The sequence below is a fragment of the Aethalodelphis obliquidens genome, unplaced genomic scaffold (assembly GCF_003676395.1).
Source record: "Aethalodelphis obliquidens isolate GAN/ISIS:26980383/991018 unplaced genomic scaffold, ASM367639v1 scaffold5, whole genome shotgun sequence".
In the NCBI taxonomy this organism is placed as follows: Eukaryota; Metazoa; Chordata; class Mammalia; order Artiodactyla; family Delphinidae; genus Aethalodelphis; species Aethalodelphis obliquidens.
In genome coordinates this window covers 40,769,060-40,796,590 of record NW_020837949.1, presented here as the reverse complement: position 1 = coordinate 40,796,590, position 27,531 = coordinate 40,769,060, and the positions used below count along the sequence as shown (strand labels likewise).

General features: G+C 43.0%; 1 protein-coding gene across 4 annotated transcripts in view; it reads right to left on the bottom strand.

Moving 5' to 3' along the window:
* AOAH (acyloxyacyl hydrolase) overlaps window positions 1-27,531 on the bottom strand; it is a 170,600-nt gene that overhangs the window by 25,917 nt on the left and 117,152 nt on the right. For all 4 annotated transcript variants that reach the window (XM_027102178.1, XM_027102177.1, XM_027102176.1 and 1 more), the window contains exons 15-17: window positions 11,009-11,045; window positions 10,243-10,317; window positions 489-661 (exon numbers count right to left, since the gene is read on the bottom strand). In XM_027102178.1, coding sequence (XP_026957979.1) covers window positions 489-661; window positions 10,243-10,317; window positions 11,009-11,045 — 285 coding nt within the window. The remainder of the gene's footprint in view (window positions 1-488; window positions 662-10,242; window positions 10,318-11,008; window positions 11,046-27,531) is intronic.

The following is a 27,531-nucleotide window of genomic DNA, read 5'->3' as shown; positions in this document are numbered from 1 at the left end:
TTTCTTGGAACTTTAAAGCATTTCAGAGCCAAGGACTCCAAGAGAGTGTAGAAGCAGGGAGCAAGACCTCTGGAGGACCCAGTTCTACAGAGCTCTAACTGGCCACCAGGGTGCACAGACGTCATTAGAATCCTGGCCACTAGGGGGCACTCACCACTGAGGTTTGGAGAAATCCTTCCCTTTGTCTCCTTCCTATCTCTTGTTTGGGCTTCACTGGCTCCTTCTAGATTTCACCTTCAGTGAAGGAGTTTTAAACTCTTACCTTTCAGTTTGTCCTAATTCTTTGCCAAATACATCTGCCCTTTCTGACTTTGGATCTGGTTCTGGCCACCTTTGGATACTGACCTTTTAGATCCTGTACCTGGGTGCTCTTCCCTTCATCGTTCTGGTGGCATTTTAGGTGTATTCCTATATGGTTTGAACTACATATATTTGAACTACGAATACATTGACATTGTTAAGGAGTAAAAACATCTTCAAACTGATACCGAGAGGATGATATCTGCTGTGCAAATTATCCCAGAGAAAGGTTCCATCTGGTAAGCCGTATAAAATAACATTGCTGCCATTTGGCAGGTGAGAATCTAGATACTGCAGAGTCTGCATGACCTTTGAGTACAATTTTTCAGGAGTGGTCATTCCTGGGACGGGATCACTCTTCCTGTTCACAAAAGAAACAGAAAATATCTTAGTATATTATAGGATAAATGCACACAAATATAAGATCCACCCCCAAAACACACATACACACACACACACACACACACACACACACACACACACAGTAGTTATTGGTGTTATTTAAAAAATATTTCTGGTTTCTGGACTCCCTTGTTGTTAGGTGGGCCAGGTCTGGCCTATGAGTTGTGAGCAGAAGTGACATGTGTCATGTTTGGTTGTATGAGAGCCTCCAGGATGCCATTTCTCTTTGCCATGAGTCTGAGCAATGTTCTAGAAAGCAGCTGCTTCACCAGTCTGAGTCCTGGAACAGACTCCATGGTGATCCCTGATGGACAATGTAGTGCGAGTGAATAAATATTTATTGCTTTATGCTACTAAGATTTTAGGGGCTGTTTGTTCCTGCAGCATAACTTCACTTATCCTGACTCTTACACACAGTTAATAGAATCAAAGGGGTCTGGTATTGCTTATTATTTGTTTGACACTTTGAGCTCTGCAACTTGGTCTTTAAAACTTTTCACATATATAACAGTCAGGGAGATGAAACTTCACTGAGAAATGAAGTGACATTATGTGTCCACATTACATCTTTCCGTTCTACAATGAATTTGAACTTTCATGAATTTCCTGATAGACTGCTATTCCAGGCTATACCCCTGCAACAATATCTGTCAACAGATAATTCCAATTTGCATCACTGCCTTTCTCTATATAGAAGTGCGTGTGCTCTATAGAGGATATATGAAATTTTTAATTATATTTTTATCTTCTTGTTCCACAAAATTAGTGAAAACAGAAAAAGGAAGTGCTGAAAGTAGTTATAAGAGCACAGTCCTAAAATCAAAGAATTTAAGACAAAGATGTAAATCATAAGTGAAAGTAGCAAATCTTTAGCTTCAATTAGACAGTTACTGAATTTAAGCTGGTTGTCTTATTTTCATTTGGTTTGGAAAAGAACAAAAGTGAGGACTGTACAAAATACTAGAAACACATCATTGAAAGTTCCATTTAAATCTCCCTTCCTTCCTTCCTTCCTTTCTTCCTTCCTTCCTTCCTTCCATCCTTTCTTCCTTTCTTCCTTCCTCCTTTCCTTTCCCCTTCCTTCCTTCCTTCCTTCCTTCCTTCCTCCTTTCTTTCTTGTTATCTTTAAAAGGCAAGGTATACACCTGGAGACTGTCATACAGAGTGAAGTAAGCCAGAAAGAGAAAAACAAATATCGTATATTAATACATATATGTGGAATCTAGAAAAATGGGATAGATGAACCAGTTTGCAAGGCAGAAATAGAGACACAGATGTAGAGAACAAACGTATGGACACCAAGGGGGGAAAGCGGGGGTGGTGATGGTGGTGGTGGGATGAATTGGGAGATTGGGGTTGACATATATACACTAATATGTATAAAATAGACAACTAATAAGAACCTGCTGTATAAAAAATAAATAAATAAAATAAAATTCAAAAAACAAAAAAACATGGCTTCCCTGGTGGTGCAGTAGTTGAGAGTCCGCCTGCCGATGCAGAGGACATGGGTTCGTGCCCCGGTCCGGGAAGATCCCACATGCCGCGGAGCGGCTAGGCCCGTGAGCCATGGCCGCTGAGCCTGCACGTACGGAGCCTGTGCTCCACAACGGGAGAGGCCACAACAGTGAGAGGCCCGCGTACCGAAAAACAAAACAAAACAAAACAAACAAACAAACAATGATTTAAGGGAATAAAGAAAACTAAGGAGTGGTTAATTAATTTACATAATAGCATTTCAGAGGGCAATGATAAAGACTATCACACTGAAGCCCAGAACCTAAGTGACTGACGAGTTTAACATAATACTAACATACTTTCTATTGAACTGTTTAATACAACCTTTCCTCCTTCCCTGCCATTAAAACACACTTTGATGACTCTTATCTACTACAGAATGAAATTCAAACTCTGTGGCTTAGCACTGAGACCCTCTACTGTCTGCTCTTCCCTATGTCTCATTTCTTTTGCTTCTCCCAGGACAGGATGAACTGTTAATGCCAGTGTATGTAGATGACCACACCTCATGTTACCCATTTTCTTTATTTTTGAAACTGCTACCTGGCCAAATGCTCAGTACTGTGAACTATACTAGTAGTTGTAGTAGGTAAACTACACTCCATGTAGGCAGGGGTTTTGTTTTGCTCATTGCTGTATTTCTAGTGCTTGGAGCAGAACATTGCACGTAGTAACTATGTGTTGAATAAATGATTAAAGGATCGAACCAATAAGCTTACGTTTATTGGGAAAAAAAGGCAAGGTATAAACAGGGATTCTAGAATATTTTTTGGCTTTAATATGTAAGTCTATTATTGTTCATTTTTTGCACCGTTGACTTTTGTACAAGCCTTCAGGAACATATCAAATTTGAATTAAGATACTAACCTGCATTAACCTGGGAGTTGAAAACAGAATTCTCTTTAGGCTTTAAACTGCCTGTTGTTAACCTAAATGGAATCATGCTATAAGTTATTTTCTATTTTAAGTCCTTAAAATTCCAGATTTACCTAATGATCCTGGAGTGGATTGAATAGCCTCCCTCAGAATGTGACCTTATTTGGAAACAGGGTCTCTGCAGATGTAATCAGTTAAGATGAGGTCATATTGGATTAGGTTGGGCCTTAAATACAATGACTAGTGTCCTTTTAAGAAGAGGAGAGACCCACACACATAGGGAGGAAGGCCATGTGAAGCTGGAAGTGGAAATCGCAGTTATGCTGCCACAAGCAAGGAATGCCGAGGATTGCAGGGAGCCACGAGAAGGATGAAGACAGGAAGGACTTCCCAGAGACACTTCAGAGGGAGATGGCCCTGCTGACCCCTTGATTTTGGACTTCTAGCCTCCAACACTGTGAAAGAATAAATTTTTGTTTTTTGAACTCACCCAGTTTGTGATATTTTGTCACTGCAGCCCTAGGGAGTTTGATACAGCTTCCAAACCAGAAAAAGTAAGTTCATTACTCACGAGCTGGACCCGAGAACCAAGAGACATGGGAAGAGGAGACAGAAAGAAGCCCCTAGGGGTGTCCACTCTTGTCACTTTTAAGGGAGCTGTTCCTAAATGGAAATTGGTGTTGTCATTTTGGAAGGAATTTTTCAGAATGTGTCAAAACTTGAAGTTGGTTTAACTTTTGACCTTGACATTTCTCTTTTGGGAAGTGGTCCTATCATAACATTTCCACAAATGTGCAAAAATGTACATACAAGTAGGACAACAGTTCTTGGAATAGAATAAAATTGGGAAAAGCTAAAAGGCCTGGCTATATAAATTATAGCAGATCCATGCAGTAAACCTCTCTACGGCCATTAAAAAGAACGAAGTTACTAGATACAGGTGATGGTTGCACGACATTTTGAATGTACTCAATGCTACTGAATCGTTCACTTTAAAATGCTTAATTTTACATTATGTGAATTTCACCTCAATAAAACAAAATTTTTTTTAAAAGAATAACCTGTATGTCTTAGCATGGAAAAGACTGCTAAAAAGTATTGTTGAGCGAAGAGAACAAATGACAGAGCAGTGAGCATAATATTATTTTATTTCAATGAATATTAATCAGTCTGTACATTAGAACTTACATAGAAAAAATCTGGCTGCAAATACAGGAAACATCTCTAGTGGTTAGCTCTAAGCAGTGGTGGTGGGGCGGTAGGGAGTGATTCTGGAGAAACTTTCACTTCCTAGACCTGTATTATTTGAACTTCTCACAACACATGTTATTTTGTAATCAGAGAAACAGTCAAAATGAAAGGGGTTCTCATATCATTTTTATTCTTTCTAAAATGAGGAAGAAAGCTAAATATTAATGGGAGGGGCAGAAAACATTGTAATTTTATGTCATTTCCCCTCCACCTATGTCACTTAGTGAAATAAAATGACTTTTCACGTTGTTGCTGTCCAGAGGGTGACAGGCTGACCATGGGTGTGAAGGTCACACAGGCCAGGTTGTGAGGGGCAATATGTCGCTGCACAGAGGAAAAGGTGGAGCAAATCTGACGTTCGGGGCGTTCAGTGTGGTTGGTGTATGTGCTTCTGCACTGGGTCATGAGTTCCTTGGACTTTCTGAGAGAGAGAAAGAGAGATCGGAGGAAAGAGAAAGAGCTGTCCCATTGTACAAAACCCCAGCACGTAGAATAAAATGCTATATTCATGTTTTCCATTACTTTGGGGAAAATTATACGACTTTATGAATAAGAAGCTCTCTAGCCTGCATAAAAAGCACTCAGAAGGATTTGAGAATAGGTTGCCTACCTACTAGGGGCCAAAGGTTGGTTAAGGATTTGGCTTGGTTTGCAGATGCACAGAAGCCCTAGAAGGACCCCAGTTTGTGAAGGGGATTCAGGCTGCCTTGTGCGTTTGTTCAGACCGGGAGAACGAGGTTCAGAGTAACCAGGTTTTGTCTTCACTGTGTGTTTGGAGTGTGACAGCAGGGGTGAAACAAAGCAAGTTGGGTGTCTATATCCTGTCTTCTGTCATTGGTAAAGCTAGAATGCACAGCTATTAACTTTTGCCTTGGCATCTCAGGGTTTTGTTTTTTTTTTTCTTCTGCTGATACAACAATGCTTTGGCACAAAGCAATGATGCTGAGCTAAGACTCTCCAACCACCTAAAGGCAAGATGAGTTAAGATGGAGCAAACTCTCCCATACTCCCTATTTAATGATTACTTTTTAATTAGAGACACAACCCTGATGATAAACAAAGAATCTCAGCTCATTTGCATTTGTGAAAGGGCACCTCACAAATAAAGCAAGCATCACTAAAATGGCTAATTGCTAAGCGAAATCAGAATGTAAGCCTTGGAGTATATCCAGAGAAAAGCATGGTCTGATAGGATACATGCACCCCAATGTTCATTGCAGCACCGTTTACAATAGCCAAGACATGGAAGCAACATAAATGTCCATTGACAGAGGGATGGGTAAAGAAGGTGTGGTACATATATACAATGGAATATTACTCAGCCATCAAAAAGAATGAAACAATGCCATTTGTAGCAACATGGATGGACCTAGAGATTGTCATACTGAGTAAAGTAAGTCAGACAGAGAAAGAGAAATATCCTATGAGATCGCCTATATGTGGAATCTAAAAAGAAATGATATGAATGAGCATATTTACAAAACAGAAACGGACACACAGGCTTAAAGAAAGAACTTATGGTTCCCGGGTGGAGGGAAGGGATAGTTAGGGAATTTGGGGTTGACATGTACACACTGCTATATTTACAAAGGATAACCAACAAGGACCTACTGTGTAGGTCCTGCTGGACCTACCTATAGCACAGGGAACTCTGCTCAATGTTATGCAGCAGCCTGGATGGGAGGGGAGTTTGGGGGAGAATGGATACATGTATATGTATGGCTGAGTTGCTTTGCTGTGCACCTGAAACTATCACAACATTGTTAATTAGCTATACTCCAATATAAAATAAAAAGTTAAAAAAAAAAAGAAGAATGGAAGCCTTGGTGTTTCTGCTGGAACATTCTCCAGTCATCTTTGCTCCATCACGTACAGCTAGATAATTTACATACACGCATTGCCAGGTAAACCCTGTAGTGTGTATAGCAAAATTGACCAATTCTTAGTTCAGGCAAGGGCAAAAGGGTCTGAGTGACAGGTGGCGGGTCACCTCCTCTGGATGCCATAGATGGTCCCTCTGACCCTGTCCCTGAAAAATTCTCAACACCCTTTGACCTGTGTACTCTTTCTCCTCCAGAAATATTTGAGGGGACTTAGCACTAGTATTTTGGGACCAAAGAGTCCCAGTGGTTTGGGAAACACCTCCTAGGCCTGCCCTGCTGTCAAAGGCTGCATGGGCTGAGCTGAAAGTGTCTAAACCTCTTCATGCAGGTGCTCTGGAGCCCACGTCAGGTTCACTTTGCCATCCCGTGTTTGCCTGCTGCGGCAGTGCCCTGCACCCTTCCTCACACACTGGTGAGCTCATGCTGGTCAGTCCTGGAGAGGTGAGGGGTTGAGGGTGCAGGGCTTACAGGGGAGAACTATGAAAGCCAGGTTGAGAGACATGACGCTTATTCCAGGAAAATAATGGGAGAGAAGATGGTGCCCAGCACCACGCTCTCACACGTCAGGAACACGTGGTGGGCTTGGAACAGATAAAGAGCCTCGTGTTTCGGGTGGCTCGGAGTCTGTCCCTGTCCTAATGAACTGTGCCTGATCACGCAAGGTAAGCCTCATGACTTGGGTGCAGGGCCATTACCCTGGCGGGTGTTCCAGCCAGATTTCACTGATGGCTGATGGCAGGGGTGCCCCCCTCTCAAGGAGGAAGGTAAACAGCCTCTGCAGAAAACGTTGCCCAGAACCAGAGTGAAAGCCTAGAGACCTGCTGTGGTTGAGTGCTCAGATTTCACTCACAGCTCGCTTTCGTATTTTTGAAGCATCCAGGTAATAGAGGTAGCCCTTGGTTTCAGGCCCCCCAGTTGTAATCACATTATTGACCTCCCACCCAACCTCCATGAGGAGGCATCTTGACATAGACTGGGAATGGGGTGGGGTCTCAATGAGCCCACATTACCCGATGCATAGAGATCCTGGGTCCCCTAAAAGAGGATATGGCCTGGAACATGCTGGCTGGTAGAGAAGCTCATTCTTCCCTTGGCTACCCACACCTTCACTGAGGAGGCTGGGAGAGAAGACTCCTCTGAGCAGCAGAGTTCTATCCATTCCCTTCTCTGCTGGTTTTCTACCCTTGACTGGATAGAATGGATTGTTTCCTGGCAGTTCAACTCCTTGGAGTCTGTGATCTATCAGCATCTTGACTGCTTCCTCTTAATGCAGTGCTGACCAGCTGCCCTAGGTGACAACTGAAACATCGGCATTGCTGAAAAACACTTGGGAGCTGGCGACACAGACAACCTCTGTAGGGCAGCTCTGGCTCTCTCCATTAGGTGAAAAATGTTCAATTTATAATGTCTAGGTCCACTATAAAAAATGGAACCATGTCCATTTCTGTGGCTAGTGTTAGATGCTTCTATTTTTTTTTTATACATTTCCAGTAATTACAATGTTTTTTTCAGGGATGTTGTAATCGGATATTGGGGAAGGTTTGTCATCGCCCTTTATGACTTGAGGCCATTCCCATTTCTCATTGCTGCCCTTGCTACCCAAGCCTCCGCTGCTGTAGCTCACTCATACTTGCCCTATTTCCAGGAATTCTTCTCCTTCGGTATCACTCACACTCTATAGCTTTTGAAGGCAATGATAGGAAACGCGCAAAGAAGTTGGGTTAGCTTAGGCCAAATTGAGTAGAGGTACAACAAGAAAGCTAGGTTTGTCTATTTCACCTCTCTTCTTGAATTCCTGACGCTAAAAGCTATCTTGCAATCATGACCTTCATTCATTTAACAAGTATTTATTATCTACGTTTGTTTAGAGAATTGAGAAAGAAGCACATAGCTGCATTATTCTAGTAAAAGCGAGCATCGTTGTAATAAAAAAAGAGAAAAGTCAAGCAAATACCCTAAAAGTTTTTTCAGGATGGACTTACGCAATTCGTTGCTGGCTTGGGCTTTTATGAAATCACTTTGCTCATTTGGGGTAATCTCCTCCACCTCGACATTCTGGCAGATGGGGAGGTATACTTGCCATCTGTCTTTATTTTTCTAACCCCTCCACAGGACGTTGCAAAGTGGGCACTGCGGGGACATCCCACACTGCCAACTCCATCCTTTCACCCAAATGCTTGCTGCTTCTCTGCCCGGATCCCCGGAGGGCAGAGAGGCTGGCATGGGTCTCTGACTGATGTCTGCCTGCCCTTCGGCTCCTTGGAAAACGAAGAGCAGGACTGGGCTGGAGGGGCCCCTGCGTGTACAGCTTCTGCTGAAAAAGTGCAGTTTCAGGGATTTTGGGCTCTTGGACTAAAAGACTCTTTCTGCAGGTGTTTTTTACGCAGTATAACCAGCTTGTTCTCTGTCCCCTCCAGCGGGACAGGATCCAGAGGTTGGAGGGGCACTGGCTGACCTGACCATAGGTTTGTTCTGTTTTGTGATGGGACTGGGGGTTGAAGCTCATTGCTTCTCCTTCCGTAAGCTCCTTGAAGTTAGGGACGGTGGCCTCTTTGCCATCATATCCCAGAGCCAGGCACACAGCTTGGCATTTCATAGGTGGTCAATACGTACGTTTAAAAGTGAATTCATAAAAGAAAGCAAATAAGGCAAGTGTGGACTGTAGAAAGAGTACAGAATTTAGTCAGAGAACCCGGATGGGCTCTCAGCTTTACTGCTCGATAACAGCAGAAGCAAGTTCCTCACCTAACCTTGCTGAACCCCAATTTCCTCATTTGTAAAATGGGACAATCACATTTGCTTCTTAGGGTTGCTCTGGGGATGACCTGATATAGAGACTGGTGTGGCTCTTGGCTTATGGAAGGTTTTGGGGGTGTTTGCTATTTACTGCAGAGTTCCAGGTGGGTCATTACAGAGATACCTTGGGTCCTCAGCATGTGGTCTTGGCAGACTTGGGGTTCTGCGGACAGCGGTAAACCAGTCTAGGGGCTGCCAAGGCAGGGCATATCAGTGTCTCTGGATGGCAGTGTGGTATCTCCTGCCCTGAACTCACTTCACCGTTTAGGCCTACACCTCCTTCACCATAAGAGCTCTGGAGCTCTCATGGAGGTATCCATGAGGGCAAACACATGTTCATAATACGGAACCATGTTTTTAGCACAGGCTCAGAAACTTGGTGAGTGAAGTACGAGAAGGCAAAAGGTGGGCAGTGAACAGGGTGGCCCGCTTCTAACACCTCTTGGGTTGGAGTCCAGCTCTGCCATCAGTCGATTAATTGGGCAAGTCGTGTCACCTCTCTTGGCTTTGCTTTTCTATTTTACTAACATGATGGGTGGGTGGCGACTGGGGAGTTGTTTTAGAGCTGATCTCACCTATCTTTTTTTTTTTTCTTTTTGGCCATGATCACAGGACAGATGGCATTCACATGTGCGGCATATTCTCAGGGGTAGGCACAGACTTCGAGAAGCCTTCCAAAATGTTGTGGGGGACTGAAGGCATTCAACATTTTGAAATCACTACTGATATTAGCAGTTTAGCAAAACTACTTTCTTACGATGGGCCACGGGCATAAATAGGATTGGCTGTGAATTATGTGCAGTTTCTCTGCAAAGTTCCAGGTCTATGCTGTCTTGACCACGTGGGTAAGTGAATCAGAATATGAGTGAGGAAGCTGTTCTTATGAGATAGCTGTGATTTTGCCTTATTTTATTTAAAAAGCCATGATTCTCAATCTTGGATTTTTGATTAGCACTAACATATTTCTTGCGGTATAACTCAAGAGTTGATCATGACACACTCCTTTGTTATGAATCAGAGCAAAGAATTAATGGGTCAGATATTCTTCAAGTCTTTCTGCTTTGCAGCTTGGTTCTGTTGATTTCACATGTGTCTAGGACTTGCTAAGATAGGGAAATTCAGTTCCACAGCAGGCTACTGTAATGGAGTGGATCGAGTTGAGAGGACAGGGAAACTCGGAGTCAAAGAATTTTCCAAACCTTTCTCAGTAACTCACCCATTGCAGACATCATTTCCAATCATGGCGTATATGACAATGGCTGGTTGGTCCAACAGCTGGTTCCTAGACAAACTGGGAAACCATAGATGGAATCTGAATGTCAAACGCTTGGAAGCCTAGCTGTGAATCTTTGTATGACCATCTTCTTGGTAACATTTTGCTATTTTTCTTTCATTCCCATTTCCCTCTTCTTCTCTATAAATGTTAACCCACTTATCCATTAGGAAAAGACCCCATAAATGCATAGAACTAAAAGAGCAGATTGAAGTCTCCCATAGGAGGACACACTACTATCTTTACAGTATGTTTCACAGAAGTTGTCACGAATAAACACAGGTGAGTTATCTGAGTTACTTGTGTCCAGACGTGTAGGACATTATTACAGCTGTGGACCTGTGGTCAACTTTGAAAAATCAAGGGTTTATCAAGGTTTCTATTCTGGACGCCCAAGGCCTTGCTTCTGAATTTTAAGTCCAATACAAGCACAAAATTGTTTTCTTGTTCAAGGATTAAGAAGCAATACTTTGGCCAGACCTAAGTTTTACCCACTTTGTATGCATTTTTATGGACACATGTAAATTAATCACTTCCTATGGTCACTGGCCCAAGAAGTGACAACTTCCCAGTGTATGGAAAGTGACTAACAAGGTATAGATGCTCAGTATAAGTGGTTACTGGGTAACAACAGAGAGTTTTTATTCATTTTTCAAAATAGAAACTTAACTTAAAAACAACTTCTTGTATCCCTCCCTCTTCCACTTACCTTTCTATAAATCTCTCCAGGCTTTGGGAAGATGCACCTTAAAATTAAGAAAATAATTAAAGTTAGTAACTTCAATTCAGCATAATCAGTATGAGAGTTTTTTTTTTTTTTTCTTTTTCTTTTTTTTTGCAGTACGCGGGCCTCTCACTGTTGTGGCCTCTCCCGTTGCGGAGCACAGGCTCCGGACGCGCAGGCTCAGCGGCCATGGTTCACGGGCCCAGCCGCTCCGCGGCATGTGGGATCTTCCCGGACCGGGGCACGAACCCGTGTCTCCTGCATTGGCAGGCGGACTCTCAACCACTGCGCCACCAGGGAAGTCCCCAGTATGAGAGTTTGATTGATTGACTGAAATCATGGAAGAAGCATCACTGTACACTCAAAGTTCATCCAAACCATCATGCTGATGGGAATGACTTCATCCTGCAACTCTCCTTAATGGGTCTTCTGTTTGCTTGGCATTATAATTAACATAATCCTAAAATTTTTAGTTTCACAGGTTTTGAGATATTTCCTAAGCATGAATGGGTACACTTTCTAGTACATGTGAGAAAAAGGTATAAATCTATCAGCAAAGACAGAAACTACCCAAAGATTAAGGAATGAGTTGAGGGATGAGAGGTACCATAAAAAGGATTATTTGAGAACCGCCCATCTCCCTAGAAATCCCCATTTTATTGCCTGCCAGGATTCCTGCTCACTCCTGAGGCTCCTCCTGACTGGCTGGCCTGTGCAAGGTTTAGATTGTAGACTTGAAATATTTCAGCTCCTGTAGTGACATGCATAACCATCCTTCCCCCACCCTTGTTACCACCTGTCATGCATCTCCTATATGAAAATTATATTTATTGAATACTCATTTTATTATAGACACTCTGTTAAGCACTTATATTATTAGTTCATTTAGACCTTAACAACCACTATACGAGGTAGGCATAGTAGTATTCCCATTTTATAGATGAGGAAACTGAAGCTCACTTAAAGTGACTTGCCCACAGCCACACAACTAATCATTCAGAGAGCTGCAATTCAAACTCAGTCCTTTCTGTGAGGCTGAGCTCTGGTTCCTTGTGTGACAGTGCTTATCTAGACCGGGTGCCTAGAAAGGGTGAACCCACATAGGTTTAGTGTTTCTTTGTCCCTTGGAAGATAGTCTGCAGCAATTAGTGAGTAATCCTCAGATGGGTGGTACAATTCAAGGGGCAATGAAGATTTTCCTGTAACTTCCAGCTTTGGAAGCTTGTGGGGAAGGCCAGATTCCTGCAGATCCACATGGGAAAAAGGGCAGTGCACACCCATGAGGAGCGTGCTGGCCCATGGCCCCTCAAAACCGTGTGACCATGCAGGGACTGCCTCCTTTTCCACATACAGCTAGATGCAAGCTGTATGGGCAGCACTAATGTTCTCTTGGCTGATTCAGGAATGTCAGTATGATAAATGAATATCGCTTTATTTCCTCTCTTATTGTGGTAAAATATACAACACATAAACGTAACCATTTTAACCCATTTTGAGTGTGCGATTCAGTGGCGTTAAGTATCAATACATTCATATTGTTGTGCAAACATCACCACTACCCATCTCCAGAATTTTTCTGTCATCCCAAACTGAAGCCCTGTATCCATTAGAGAATACCCCTCCCACAGCCTCTGATAGCACCATTCTACTTTCTGTTGGTATAAATGTAACTATTCTGGGTACCTCATATAGGTGGAATCATACCATATTCGCCTTTTTGAGTCTGGTTTCTTTCATTTAGCATAATGTTTTTTTGTTCGTTTGTTTGTCTGCGGTACGCAGGCCTCTCACTGTTGTGGCCTCTCCCGTTGCGGAGCACAGGCTGCGGACGCGCAGGCTCAGCGGCCATGGCTCACGGGCCCAGCTGCTCCGCGGCATGTGGGATCCTCCCGGACCGGGGCACGAACCCGCATCGCCTGCACCGGCAGGTGCACTCTCAACCACTGCGTCACCAGGGAAGCCCTAGCATAATGTTTTTAAAGTGCATCCATTTCCAGCATGTGTCAGAATTTCCTTCCTTTTAAAGACTGAATAATATTCCATTGTATGTACGTACCACATTTTGTTTATCCATTCATCTGCTGACGGGCATTTGGGTTGTTTCTACATTTTTCTATCGTGAATATGCTGCTATGAACATTGGTGTGCAAGTATCTGTTTGAGTCCCTACTTTTTAGGTAACTGAAATTGTTGGACCCTATGGTAATGCTATGGTTAATTTTTGTTTAGGAATCATCATACTGTCTTTGTTTCCTTTTTGTAGTGAGGCGGGGTAGTATTAAACATGCACACAGACATACAATTTAAGGGCATTCATTTTATCTCAGCATGCATGCATTCATTCACCCTCTCCATTCATTTGTTGAGCACTTGCCATGTGCCTTGCACATAGTAGGGAATTAGCAGATGAGTTGGACACAGCCTCTATACCTGAGGATTAGCATCTGTGGGGTTAGACCTATAACCGAGCGCTGGTGAAAGGTTTAAGGCAACCAAACCCAGAAAACTCAATGTGATTTGAGTCTATTATCTCGGCTCAGAGACGGTGCCAGATTTCACAACACCGAGTCATAAACATAGAGACTCAAAGGATTTCTGGGTGTGAGATGGCTCCCTCTTGCTCCCAAGAGGGAAGAGAAGGAGGACAGCCATCGGGATCCTACGGCGGCTCACTCGTCTCATCGTCCGGGCCCTTCATCCAGTGCCAGTCCCAGGACTCTCATCTTCCCATTTTCAGTAAACTAATAAATCAGGAGGTGTTTAATTCTCACTCTTTGATTTTTCTCTTAATGAGAACTGAAAACTAATGAAAGCTCAAGCCATGAGTGGGAAAAAAAATGAAAGGACCAGGTCAGGCCAATCATTTTCCTCATTACCCAGAGTACAACTGGGAATGTGAGGTGTGTGGAGCACCCACAGAGCTTGAGGAAGATGGAAATGAAAACCTGTCATGGCATGCCACATGGGCAGCCCCTCTCTGGACCCACATCCCTACATCCCTCTGATGCTCAGGGCAAAGACGGCAGGCCAATGGCAACGGCTTGCGGTGGACTTGAAAGTAGCAATCACAAACGTCCACCCAAGGAGAGAGGAAGTGCCCGCTCTTCCTAACCCAAATGTGTATTTTTTCTGGTGGGTGTTTATAACAGGAGCCCAGAATCGTCATTGCTCCAGAGTTGTGGCACCTTCCACGATTTCCATTTCCTTTTGGAAATGTCAGTTTTATGAGATTATGTAGTGAGTTTATGTAATTCCCATGTCACTTTCTCTTCTTAGTCCCCCTTTCCTGTTGTTCTGCTATCCCTTCACCAGCCCCATCATTTGCTGTCTCTCTCCCTCCCAAGCGCTCTTTTCTGTCTCCTCCTGTGCATAGACTTCCTCTCAGCTGACGATTTTGTTGCGGCTGCTGCTACTATTACAGCAAATACTTAATAAAGTAGTTGGAACAGGAAGATGTAAGCAGGAGAGAAAGACAGCTTCTAGCCTGTGGGATGACGCAAAACAAGGTGAGCATTTGAAGAGCTGGTGCTACCCTGAAGAGGTCCATACCTGGTCTCTACAATAATAGTTCAGAGAAATGGAAAAGTTTTGACTCTGAAATAGGGACACTTAATTTATTTGTCAAGGAGGTACAATGGAGAATCTACCTGTCCCCAATTAAGAAAAGAATAGGGTCCTTATTGGCCACAAAAGTCTGAACTCTGGCTCATTCAGTCCCTTTTAAATAAGGCATAGTGCATTGCAAGTAAAGAAGCGTTTCCCATAATCTCAACACTGGTTGTCTTTCATGAGTAAATTTCAGCTTACATTCCCACTGCTGGATCAGTGTTGACCACAGCAACAAGTGCTTCATATTCTGGACATTTGAATCAACTGGTAAGACACTCTTAACGGTCTTCTAAATAAGCCTGGAATTTTTTGGTTTTGTGCCTGGCCCAGAGTAAGAGCTCAGTCTCAACTTCTTCATGGAGTGTATTTAAGTATAAGTATAATAGGTCTTCTTAACTTAATTCATTCATTCAGCAACATTTATGGAGTACTTACTATGTGTCAGGCATTGTAATAGATGCTGGGGACACATCAGTCAATAGAAAAGATATGGTCCCTGTTTTTGTGAGGCTTAGAGTTATTCGTAAGTAATGAACATCAAGTGTTAGGGATTCTGAGAAGCCCTGAAGAAGTGGTATTAAGCTGAGCACTGAAAGAAAAGTAGGTGCTTCTTCTCTTGAAGTCCTAAGAGAAGAACTTGGCAACTAATTCCCAATAAAATATTGGATGCTTTCTAGACACGACTCAGAAACAAATCTCTAGTTTAATGCCATCTTTGTTATAATTCTCTGAATAGGACAGGGGCAGATCCAGGTTTTGCGTTCTGAAGATTATATAATTTGGAGGACCCTCTTTAAGGAAAAGAACACAAAACACAAAAATGAGACCTGACACAAAGAGAAGCCAGAGTGCAAAGAGACACAAGTCTTAATCAATTGTGGTTAAATATCTCAAGTTGGTAAATTTTACAAATCCATATGGTTACCAGGCAAGTGAGGGGCCCTCAGGCTTCAGCGTCACTGGCCTTATAACTCTGCCTCTTGGCACTCCGTAGACGTCGAGTGCAAAGCCTTGGCGCATCAGTGCTAGGTGGGACCTTTGAGAGCATGTGATCAGGTAGCCCACTTTACAGATGAGGCCCAGAGAGGGAAAGAGGCTTGCTCAAGGTCTAACAGCTAGCAATCAGCATCTCAGCTAGTAACCCATTTCAGGTACCAATTACTACACATTAGTAATGACGGAAACAGAGTATTTCAGTTCTTAGATGAGACTATGTGAATTACAAGATCTAGCTCTTATATGAGAACCCGTAAAAAGGACTTCGAGGGGCATTTTGCACCCACTGCTATAAAATTTTTTGTCAGATAGTTCCAACATCTGACATCTGTTAGTTTTCTTTTCCCATGTGAGTTGAGATTTTTCTGGTTCCTTATATGCTGAGTAATTTTGGATTCTATCCTGGGCATCTTGGATATTATAAGACTCTGAGCCTTATACTTTTGTCTTATTAGGCAATCCACCCAGTTAGGTTCAGGTGGCAAGTTCTAACTAGCCTTCTGGGAGGTTATGGTTTCGATGTCAGTTCCACTCTCAAACCCTCTGTAGTGTTATTCTGATTTGTCTCCTGTCTGTGCCACTGAGTGGCCATTCTGGGACCTGGGCAGTGGTCTACGTCCAAGTTGAGGTCTCAGAGTCTTTGGTATGCAATTAAGGATCAGATCTGTGCATGTGCAGCTCAAGAGGAAGCCCAGGAGTTCACACACAACTTTCTGGGGTTGCTTTCCCAAGCTCCTCCCTCTCTAGGAGCTCCTCGGTCCTTTCTAGTTCCTTGGGCTCCCCTCTTTGGTCCTTAAGCCCCAACTTTCTTTCCCCCACTCTCCTGTGCACGTCTCACAAATTAACTAGAGATGAGAGGACAGAGTGAGAAAATAAGCAATAGGGTATCTGCTCCACCCTCCTGGGAGCACAGCTCTTCTAACTGGAGGGACTGTCCCCCCACCCAGAATTCTAGACACCTCCTCACTGCTGCCCTGTCACTGCAAAGAGACCCCTTTCCCACTTCTAGAGTGAGAACTAGAGGGTTTCTTCTGATGCCATCTCTCCATGCCACTGTCCACTTCAGGGTTTGGGGCAGCATTGAGTCTAGCTTGGGAGATATCAGAGGACAACAAAATGTCAACTGCTGGTTTGGCTGTACTCCTCATTCTGGTTTGCTTCTTCAGTCGGCTACTATCTTCTTTCCAGCGTCCTCCAATACCTCCTCCAATACCTTTTCCATATCTTCTGTCCAGGTTTTATAGCTGCATTCCGTGGGACAGGCAGGGTGGAGTCTGCTTACTCCATTATACCCGGAACCAGGAACCAAATGCATTATAGAGAGTATAAATAGTTAATGAAAAATGTGGCGTCACACATTGACCTAAAATCAATCTAATACTGCCATTTAACTCTAATTAGATTTTAAATAATGCAGATTTTGCTTATAAATTTAGGAAGCATTTTGAAGAGTGCGATTTGTATAATCCAGTTAAAAAATCAGCCATGAGAAATTTAAATTCCTTGTTTTCTCTAAAAATCTTTGCTTGCAATAAGCAGAAATATTCAGACTAATACACTGACCTTCAGCTCAAAATAGTAGGTACTTAATAACTGTTTGTGGTGACAATTTCTGATGGTGTTTCTACTACCAAAAATGCTTTCAAATTCGCAAGCGTGGTTCTGAATTTCTGTGACAAACTAGATAAATGATTTCCCCAAACATATATTTTTAAAAGAATATAACAGTCTTCCCAAAGCGGCTCTAATCTACCTCCTGGTCTCAAAACTTGACATAATTTCACAAGTAGCCTTCAGCCATGCTGAACTTCTCTCTCGCTCTTCCCTAAAGATATTTTGCCCTTGCAGCATCAATGCACTGAGTCACCATCTCCCCATGGTTTTTGGATTGCTATTTTTTTCTGCAAGGCTCTCTGCTCAAATGTATCTTCTCTGAAGTTTTCCACTCCTTCTCCAGGCAGAGTTGTGTCTCTCATCTCCAGAGACCTCAACCTACCTCTATTTATTTTACAAGAACCATAATTTTTTCCTTCTTTGTCTCTCTTTTCTGTTTACTTATGATCTCCTTAAAGGCAGGGACTTTGTCTTGTTCACCTTTCTGTTTCTAGGAGCTATTGCAATATTGGAGAGGAAAGAGAGGGAGTGGTGGGGCAAAATCAAATGGAAAATGAGAGGAAGGGAAGTAAAAGAGAAGACCAGAGGTAAAAGGCACCTCCCAAGATGCTTTGAAACTGACAAAACCCCGGCAAGTTCCTTTAAGCTATCCACACAAGTAGCAGTGAGCTTTCCCTATGATGTCCTTTATCTCAAGTCCTAAACAAAAGGGATCGATTGAAAGGAGACCCCTTAGGACTTCAGGAGCCCTTGCCATTGACAATTACATACAAAAGTGTAAGATATTTGCTTCTGAATTTGCCCTCTGCAGGTGTGCTGATTCAAGAGGTACAGGATGAAAATCTTGATCTAACAGAAGAATAGAAAGCACGCACTCTTCATATTATAATCATTGTCAGATGCCTTGCTCCTACTTGGATGAGTTGCATGGAACAAGCAGAAGCCAGGAAGGGCTGCATAAATAAGTCCTAAGAAATAGTCCCATTGGAATCAGAATGTCTCCATGCTTTAATGATTCTTTGGAATTCCAGAAAGTATTAAAAATTGGAATGATGTCCTCTAATAAAAGGAGGAAAATGTGTCCCTCTGTATAAAATGTGTCACACTGAAATGTTTCTCTTTCAAAAGTTTCTATTATAATTAAACATTGTACCTTGGAGATACTTTTGGTCTTTGAGAGAGATAACAAGTTTTGATGCCTGTAGCCCTGTAAGCATTTTCCTTTTAGATCAAGCATCTCAAATATCGGTATTAAAGTCTTTCTTTGTTGTTGTAACCACACTGGATCATGGCTCGCAAACAGAAATGTCCTAGTTGTTTTGTTATAAGTAATTTCTGTTATGTCCTGTCAACATCTTGGGTTGAGACCAAATATTCTACCCAGTGGTTGGGTTCATTAAATAATTACTGAAGGCCTATTTCTGTTTGGCAAAGGTGACTTCTTTGCTTCTTCTAATGCTCCGTGCCTTTAGAAAATATTGTCTTAATATTTTCATTTTGAAATGATTTCCAAAAAGTTGAAATAATTTCCAAAACTCAAAATAATTTACAAAAAGTTGCAAAAATAGAACAAAGGATTTGCACATACCCTTTCATCCAGATTCCTTAAATGTGAATCTTTCATAATCATAGTGCAGTGATCAAAATCAGGAAATTCACATTGGTACAATACGTTGTCTACACTAAAGACCTCATTCATATTTCACTATTGCCCCATTAATGACCAGGGCCAGGATCCAATTCAGGATCACATGTGTGTAGTTTCGTGTCTGTTTAGCCTCGTTTAATCTGGGCTGATTCCTTAGTCCTTCTTTGTCTCTCATGACCATGACACTTTTGAAGGGTACTGGCCAATTATTATTATTATTATTTTTGTGGTACGCAGGCCTCTCACTGTTGTGACCTCTCCCATTGCAGAGCACAGGCTCCGGACGCGCAGGCTCAGCGGCCATGGCTCACGGGCTCAGCCGCTCCGCGGCATGTGGGATCTTCCCGGACCGGGGCACGAACCCGTCCCCTGCATTGGCAGGCAGACTCTCAACCAGTGCGCCACCAGGGAAGCCCATGGCCAATTATTTTATAGAATATCTTCAATTTGGGTTTGTCTTATGTTTCTTCATGATTTAATTCAGGTTATGACTGAATAGAGGCAAGAATACAGTAGCAGTTGCTCAGTTAGTTTAAAGTACAAAACATTTTTTCTTCCAGTACAGAGATCTTACGGGGTGGGAGGGTGTATAAAAATAATAAGCCCTTGTATGTATAATTGAATTCAGCTAAGCCTGGATTAATACTCATTTGCAGTTTTTCTCTTCATCCTTCTTTTACTTTTTCCTTGCCTCTATCCCTTTCTGAGAGGACCACTTTTGATAAAGAAGGCTGACACAGAATGCTGGATCAAGGTATCTAATTCTGACATTCACCTGCCTCCAGGGCAGGTACTGGCTGTCCTAGACAGCAAGATAGTAGTTTTAGCAGCTAGAATCCAAAAGGGGGACAGTATGGCATGGTGGGGAGCAGGGACAGACATGCTCTGGTGTATCTGGTAGGAGACGGACACGAGTTTAAACTCTACCAAGCTAATGGACCTTGGGCAAGTTACTTAACTTTGCTGTGGGGTTTAAATGGGGATCGAGTATGTAAAGTACTTAGCATAATGTCTGGTTTAGAGAACGTACTTTCTATGAATATTTGAATATCTGAATATTTGTTTCTCTCCAAAATTCATACATTGAAATCTAATCCCCATTGTGATGGTATTTGGAGGTGGGGCTTTTGAGAGGTGATTAGATCGTGAATATGTGCCCTTATAAGAAAAAATGCCGTTCTAAGAAGCCAGAGAGCTGGCTCACTCTCCTTCTGCCATGTCGCCAGGGGATGCAACGAGAAGTCAGCAGTTTGCAACCTGGAAGAAGGCTCTCATCAGAACCTGCCCATGCAGGTACCCTGAGCCTCCAGACCTGTGGGAAATAAATTTCCATTTATAAATTACCCACTGTGGTACTTGGTTAAAGCAATCTGAACTAATTAAGCAGTACTTAGTATTAGCTAAAGTCTATAAAAGTAATAATAACAGTAGCCACTTCAAACAACACTCCAGCTGAATCTGCCCATCCTGCTAACAGATACCATAGAGGGCTGTGCCCTGACCAACGGTCCTTTGCAGCATTTCTGAGAGAAACACGATTAGCTGCCTGGAGACTGGAAGGACATCAACCTGTTCCTTCTGGCTTGGAGTAAGGCCTGAAGAGTGGTGTCTCTGTGCCCAGGACAAGCTCCTTCGACAGTTCTTGTGCTTGTTGAGGAATCAAAATCCTCTCAGTCAGGCTTAAGAGCAGGATGGATTTCTCCCCCGTGTCTAGTCTTGTTAGAACACTTCCCAGCGGCAGCTTCTGTCCCTCTGCTGGACGCCCAGGGCCTGGTCAACTCTCAAGAGCTATTCCTCACTTTCGCACCCTCTGACCTGTTGTGCATCAAAGTCCTAGTTCACTTTCCCTTGAATAGCTGACCATTAGACTTGGGACGGGGTTGAACTCTCAAATGGCCACAGGGGCCAGGTAGCTAAGTCCACGTGTGAATGGAACAGAGTGGGAACCTCGGCCAAACACACAGCCCATGATCCACCTGAAGGGGAGGCCACTACTCAGTGCCAACCCATTGTTGTCAGGCAGGAGCATGGCTGTTTACCAGAACTGCTGATTTTCTAAGAGAAATAGGAAATTGGATTTTTATGTAAAATCTCTTGATTATTAAACATCGGCAATAAACCACATTAAAAAAACCAAAAACTTAAACATGGAGTGAGTCTGAGGATTGCTAGTCTAAGACACTCTGATTTAGGATTTCAGAATCATAGAGCTTGGATGGACGTTGATTATCCTGTTTAAGCCCTTTATTTCAGGGAAACTGAGGCTCAGAATGGGGAAGGGACTCACTGAGGTTATAGAACCAGCCATTGAGGGGTCAGAACCTGAACACGGTCTAGGCTTGCATTAACGTTTAGTCTTTTTATCCTCTGTGTCTATTACAGCGACTGGTGCTCAAAAATAACTGTAGAATTAATGAAGGCATGAAGGATCATTCTCATGAATCTGGAGCTCGCCTCTCCTGATTTTTCACTGCAGAGCAACAGGAGAGAGTCGCATTATCGTGTGGAATATGAATAAGGTTGTTTTCTTTGCTCACGTGATTCACATGTGAATCTCATATGATTCATCCCAGAGCAGCGATGTGTAGGAGAAACAGTCCAAGAGTCATGAGAAGGAGCCCTGAGCTGGACTCACAGTTGTCATGGACACGATGTGATGTCCCGCATCATGTAGAAACCCCCTCTCCTCTGCCATCCCCTCCCCTCACTCTGATTCTGCTCCAAGGCCTCCTCCTCCATTTGCCTTAGAAACTCTTCCCTCACCCCTTCGCTGCCCAACTTTCCCTTCTCTTCACCCCACCCACTTAGACTTCCTGAGACTTTATCCTGTAGATGGTCTGAGTATGAATTCCACAGGCTGCCTGAATTTTGCCCCTTTTTTTCTAGTTTCTCCTGGTCTGTCAGATTCTCTCCCATTCTTCAGATGGTTTAACCAAAGGCTAAACAAGGGAACCAGCAAGATGAAGTTGTTTTTTGGGGGGTGTGGGGGATGGAGGGTGGGTAGACAATTTAAGAAGTTCAAGACTGAATTTGGTTTGTGGCAAAGGGATTGGGGTGAGGCTGGGTAGGTGAGGCTGCAAACACATGCACTTTGGCAAGTGTTAAAATTCTCCCTTTTTCATATCTATATACTTGCAGTTAGTCCCTTACTCCCCACTCTCCCACTAAGTGGGTGAGCCCATGGGTGCACAGAGAGGGGCGACCTCTCACTGTATGGATGGGCCCCTCCAAGAAGACATGTTCTTCGGCACTTTTGACTTTCTGAAAACAAAACAACCCCAAACAGGTGTTGACACCAAGGTTTTGCTAAACTTGCAAAAATAAAATGAGGAAGGCTGCAGGTGAAAAAGACATTCTGTTTCAAGCCAGTAAAGTCCTGCTTGCAAACTGTAAAGAGATCCGTGGTGCAGCCTCTAAGACCATCAGAGTGCTCTCCTCTGCAGGCTGTGTGGCCATGGAGGCTCAGGGCTGGGATTTGCTTGTTTCATAAGCAGATGAGTTTTGTTTATTTTAGAAGTAGATGCCTTACGAACTTTTCTTTACTTTAAAATGCATATTGATATTGAATATCATGTTAACATTTGCTTTTCTTCTACCCTTTATTTTAGATGAAGCATAATCTTGTCACTCATGGTTTTTGCCCACCATGGAGGTATTCAGGTTGGCAAAAGATTACTGTGTGTGCTTTTCTTCTCTTCAAAGGTTAAATGTAACTCCTGAGAGTTATTTAGTTTAAAAAAAAGCGTGTCAGTTTGACAAGTCCCTACTATGTGCAGCAGAAGCTCAGCTCAGGGCTGGGAGTACAAATTTGTTTCCCATGCAGCTTGTCCTCACCGTCAGACTGGGAAGCCAGACTTAAAGCAAATGGCTCAGCTACAGGCGAAGAAATGCAACAACAGAGGCAGGGACAAAGGGCTTATGTGAGGGCTGAATAAAAGCTAATACTGGGCTTCACTGGTGGCGCACTGGTTGAGAGTCCGCCTGCCGATGCAGGGGACACGGGTTCGTGCCCCGGTCCGGGAAGATCCCACATGCCACGGAGCGGCTGGGCCCGTGAGCCATGGCCGCTGAGCCTGCGCGTCCGGAGCCTGTGCTCCGCAACAGGAGAGGCCACAACAGTGAGAGGCCCGCGTACCGCAAAAAAAAAAAAAACAACTAATACTTATTGAGTCCTCTCTGAGCACGAGGCCTAAGGCCCAAGACCTTTGATGAGGTCCCAAAGATTGGAATGTGCAGCACGGGTATAGCAGGTGCTTTTGGGGTCCATGTTTGCTGTGTTGGCCTCCCCAGCTGAATATTGACTGGCGTCCACGCCTGAAGCACTAGTCTCTGAGGGGTGATCATTGCTGGGTAGAAGATGACACCCCTCATCTGCTTCTGCCCCTTCCAACATGTTCTAGAGCTTCCAGCTCAAGCAGCCAAGGCTTGTTCTCCAGCCCCTTCCACCCACAGCTTCCACCTCTTGCCTCACCCATCAGCAGGAGTCTTTCACTGCCCCACCCTCAGTTCTCACACCGTCGCCTTAACCCTGCCCTTGCCCATTGTCTCCTCCAGCCTCTCTAGGGGAGCACCGAGCCTGCTCCCCAGGCTGCACTTGCCTCCCATTCCCCAGGGCTCCCTCTGCAGTCCCCTCATTTCTCCTCTAGCCTTCGCCCCAGATCCCCTCTGTCAATCTTAGATCTGCCAGCTACCAGTTTCCATCACTGCCCACTCCTATCCTTAGCCCAGCTTCTTCCTCCCAGAGGAAGCCCCTTTCTTTCTGCCAGATTCTCCCGATGGGGCTGGCAGCCCCTCCCCTATCCCCATTACCTTCCTGCTAGCTACTGTTCCCAGGGGCCAGGAAACTCAATGCTAGATGTCCCTCTTTCTGCCCTTGAACTCTGGGAGCCAAAGGCATTCCCAACATGGACATGTGTTTTTTAAATTTATTTTTGATTTTTCAAATCTACTTGCTTCTTTAAACAAAAATTTATATTGAAAAAGTGACTGATTGTTTTAAAATGCTGAGTAAATAACAGGACAGGTGGTGGAAGTTAGCAACAAAGATGGAAGATCAGGAAGCACTGTATTTCCCCATTCAACCTTACCACGGCCCAGTGAAGTTCAAGTATGGACTGCTATCACCGCCACTTTGCAAAGGGAGACCCATCTGGGTTCTGTGATGAATTCCTTCGTGTCATGTGACATAGTTTAAAGAATTGGTTTTATTGGGGAAAGGACAAACTTACAAGGCTGGGCTTGTCCCCTGAACCCCATCATTCCGCTGAGTTTGGGTGCAGCCTTTCCCCCAGGAGGGTGGTGTGAAGAATCCCATTGGAGCTGGCTTGTTGCAATGGCAACAAAGAATGAGATCCTGGCGTCGCCTTGGGCATTTGTGCTCATCCAACCATGATCCCCATTTTATAGATGAAGAAACGGACCAGAGAAATTTAACAATTTGTCCAAGTCACAGAACAATTCCAGGGCCTAAATTCAAAACCAGTCTGCTATTTTATACACAAAGAAAAAAGACTTTATGAAGTAACAAGGAGGGGAAGACCTCTGCTCTCTGTTCTCTGGGCTTCACCTTGTATCTCTGAGAAGTGAGGTGATATTCTGTGAGGACCCAGCCAACCCCCTGGTGTTTTGACCCTTTCCCCCTTCACCGCACTCCCTTCTGCTCCCCACCCGAGCCGTGTTGGCATGTTGGGAGCTGTAAGGGCTGCTGCAACCCATCTCCTTTGATGATTGTAAAGAAGGCTTAGCAAGAAACTTCCTACGCTTAACCCTCTATGCCAGAGAATTAGTACCCAAATTAAAATGACTTCAACAGTTTACATTTTAAAGTACCTTATAATCACTGGCAATGGTTCATGGGAGAGCTATCTATAGAAATTTTTGAGATCTTGTACATAAACCTCAAGAGGAAAATAGGAGCTGTTTCTTTAATTCTTATTACACAATTTTTAAGAAACACTTTCATATTCCATTCAACTCTTTCTTCCCTTTTTCCTTTCTCTCTCACTGGTTCTGAAAAATAAGTGTAGACATAAAAATGCAGGCTATCGAAAGCCGACTTTTTCTATATTTAATAAAAACCTTGGGGAGTAATTGAAATAATTTGGCACTGGCAGTCAGTTTACACGCTGCATAATAATCAAAGGAAAAATCCATAGTGAGGAAAGCAGCAGAAAACAGGAACATGTGCAGGAGAATAAAGCCAGGACATTAAATAATGAGTGACTATGAGAAACTTAAAAAAAATTTTTTTATAATTACATCCTTGGAAAAATAGTCAAGAAGCATCTTCAAAGAAGTTATACTAGACAAAGTGTACACTCTCTGTATTTCTAAGGATTTTGAATTTAAAGAAAAGAACAGAAACACTCCTCACCCCCAACTCCACCCCAGCATCTATTCATTAGATAAAAGTCTGACAGAAGCCATGGATTTCAATCAAATTTTGACATACATGTTTTTTCGTGATTAGGCTATCCTCCCATCTCCTTTTTTATCTCCACGATCTGAATTTTAAAGAAATGCTGTCAAGACAGTGTACCACAAAAGGAGAGATGTCTACTATAAATTGTACTGAGTACTTTTCAGAGAATTTTACTTTGGTCTTTTAGATTTTACAGAAGATGGCTGCATTCATTGTGGGAGCAAAGTGACATTGAGATGACACGTCTGGGTCTTGTGAGAGAGAAATGCTGGTGTCACAGGCACACGGGGAGAGCGCAGCTTCCAGCCTGCATTTCTAGCCGAATCCTATTCCTTATTCTGCACCCTAACATGGACTCTTGGCTGCGGACCTTGGGCAAGGTCTTTACTGTTCCTTCAGTTTCCATCTAGATTTTTTTTGGTTGTTATTTCTATATAAAACCAAAATCTGTGGGAAACAGAAATATTAAAAAAAATGAAAGCCATCACCCATAATTTATCAAACATAATGATTTTGGTGTATTTTCTACCAATTTTCTTATGTACAGCTAGTTTTTTCTTTTCTTTCCAAAATACAGTAGAAATTAAATTATACTATCCAATTTTATATGCTAATTTTTCTTTTGGCGGTGTTTTGTCTTTCTAAATAAAAATATATGGACTTTTAGTCCTCATTTTCTAGAGCTGCATAATATTCCACATGGTGTTTTTGTGTTCTTTGTTTTTACAGTCTACACCGACAGAGAGCTTTTGCCAGCACTGGGACTGTTTGAATATCTCATTAAAGGAGAAGAGAGAGAGCAACAAGGGGTCAGTATTCACTTTGTGTCTATGATGATTCTTAGCCAGGTTGCAGGACAACTTTCCAATAGACTGTTGGTCATGTTCATACGCAGAGAGACAAGGTTGATTTCTTTCTGTGGGTCAATCTCGGATCACAGACCAGTGACTGTATTATCGTTGTTGGTGTCTGAGTGGAGTGAGATAAGCTGGGTACAAATTCCAGCTCTGCAACTTTCTATTCTGTGACCTGGACAGGACTCTTTGTTCTCTCTATGCCTCTGTTTTCTCAGCTGTAACAGTGTAGATATCATTAAAAATTCCCAATTCTGAGAAACGTATTTTAATAATTTGATACTGGGTTGAGCGCTGCAATCAATGTGTACATTGCCATTTTCCTTTCCTTTTTCCACCGTTAACACTCCCCAGAGCTAATACAATCAATGATATCTTAGAATTGAAGTAATATAATATGTCATATAATAAATACTTGCTTTATAGTTTGTTGAAAGGATTAGGTGAAATATTATACATAAATTGTTCTTAGCGTTTGGAAGAGATCAACAATCAGCTATTATTTTATTAGTAAGAAAAAAACTATGTTGTCCTTAGAATAGAACATTTGTTCTGCATAGAATATATATGATAAACAATACATTATTTGTAGGTCATATATTTAGATAAAACTTGTACTGCTTGGAAAATTCCTTAATGCTCTGTTGATTAGAGATGGCATAGGGATGGCAGATAGGTTTAACTTTATGTGCCAAGTCTAATCTGTTGATGATGATTGTCAGGTGTGCTGTGTTGTGAGAATGGCTGAAGCAGAAGAGCAGACAAGAGTGCTGAGGTGGGTTAGTTAATCTCTTCCCCAGACTTGGGAAGATGGAGTGGCAACACACAGACCAAGTGTTTGCCATCTCTGCATTATGTGTCACAAAACCTTACTCGGGAGCTCACTAGGTACTAGCCACGCCATGGTTAATCAATCAGGAGTTACATCAAAATCTTGTGGACTGAATCTGGGTCCAAGGTGGGAGGTGAGAACCACACAGGTAAGAAACAAGCCCAGAAGACACAGATGTCTGGGACACATGGGAAGCTGATGGAGACAATACCCTGAAAACACGTTCCTTTTTAAAATGGCTTTGGGGGGTTTCAGCCACAAACTTTTAGCTATTTTTCGTGAAACTCCAACCCCAGTAGAAATGTAGGAGACTTTGCACCATAAGGGAGGGCAGAGTCTTTGCAATGACCTTGATTTCGCTCAGCCCTTGTTCTGCAAATGCTCACTTAGGTCTTGCTTCCTGAGCCTTGACGCCCTGCACCTTGGCCTTTCTAGAGCTTTGCTCTTGGATGACTGAGGTGCCCCCGTAGTCTCTACCTTAACGGCATCTTGTCTTGTTCTCTTTTGCTATGGGTAAAAGGCCTTAAAAGGGCC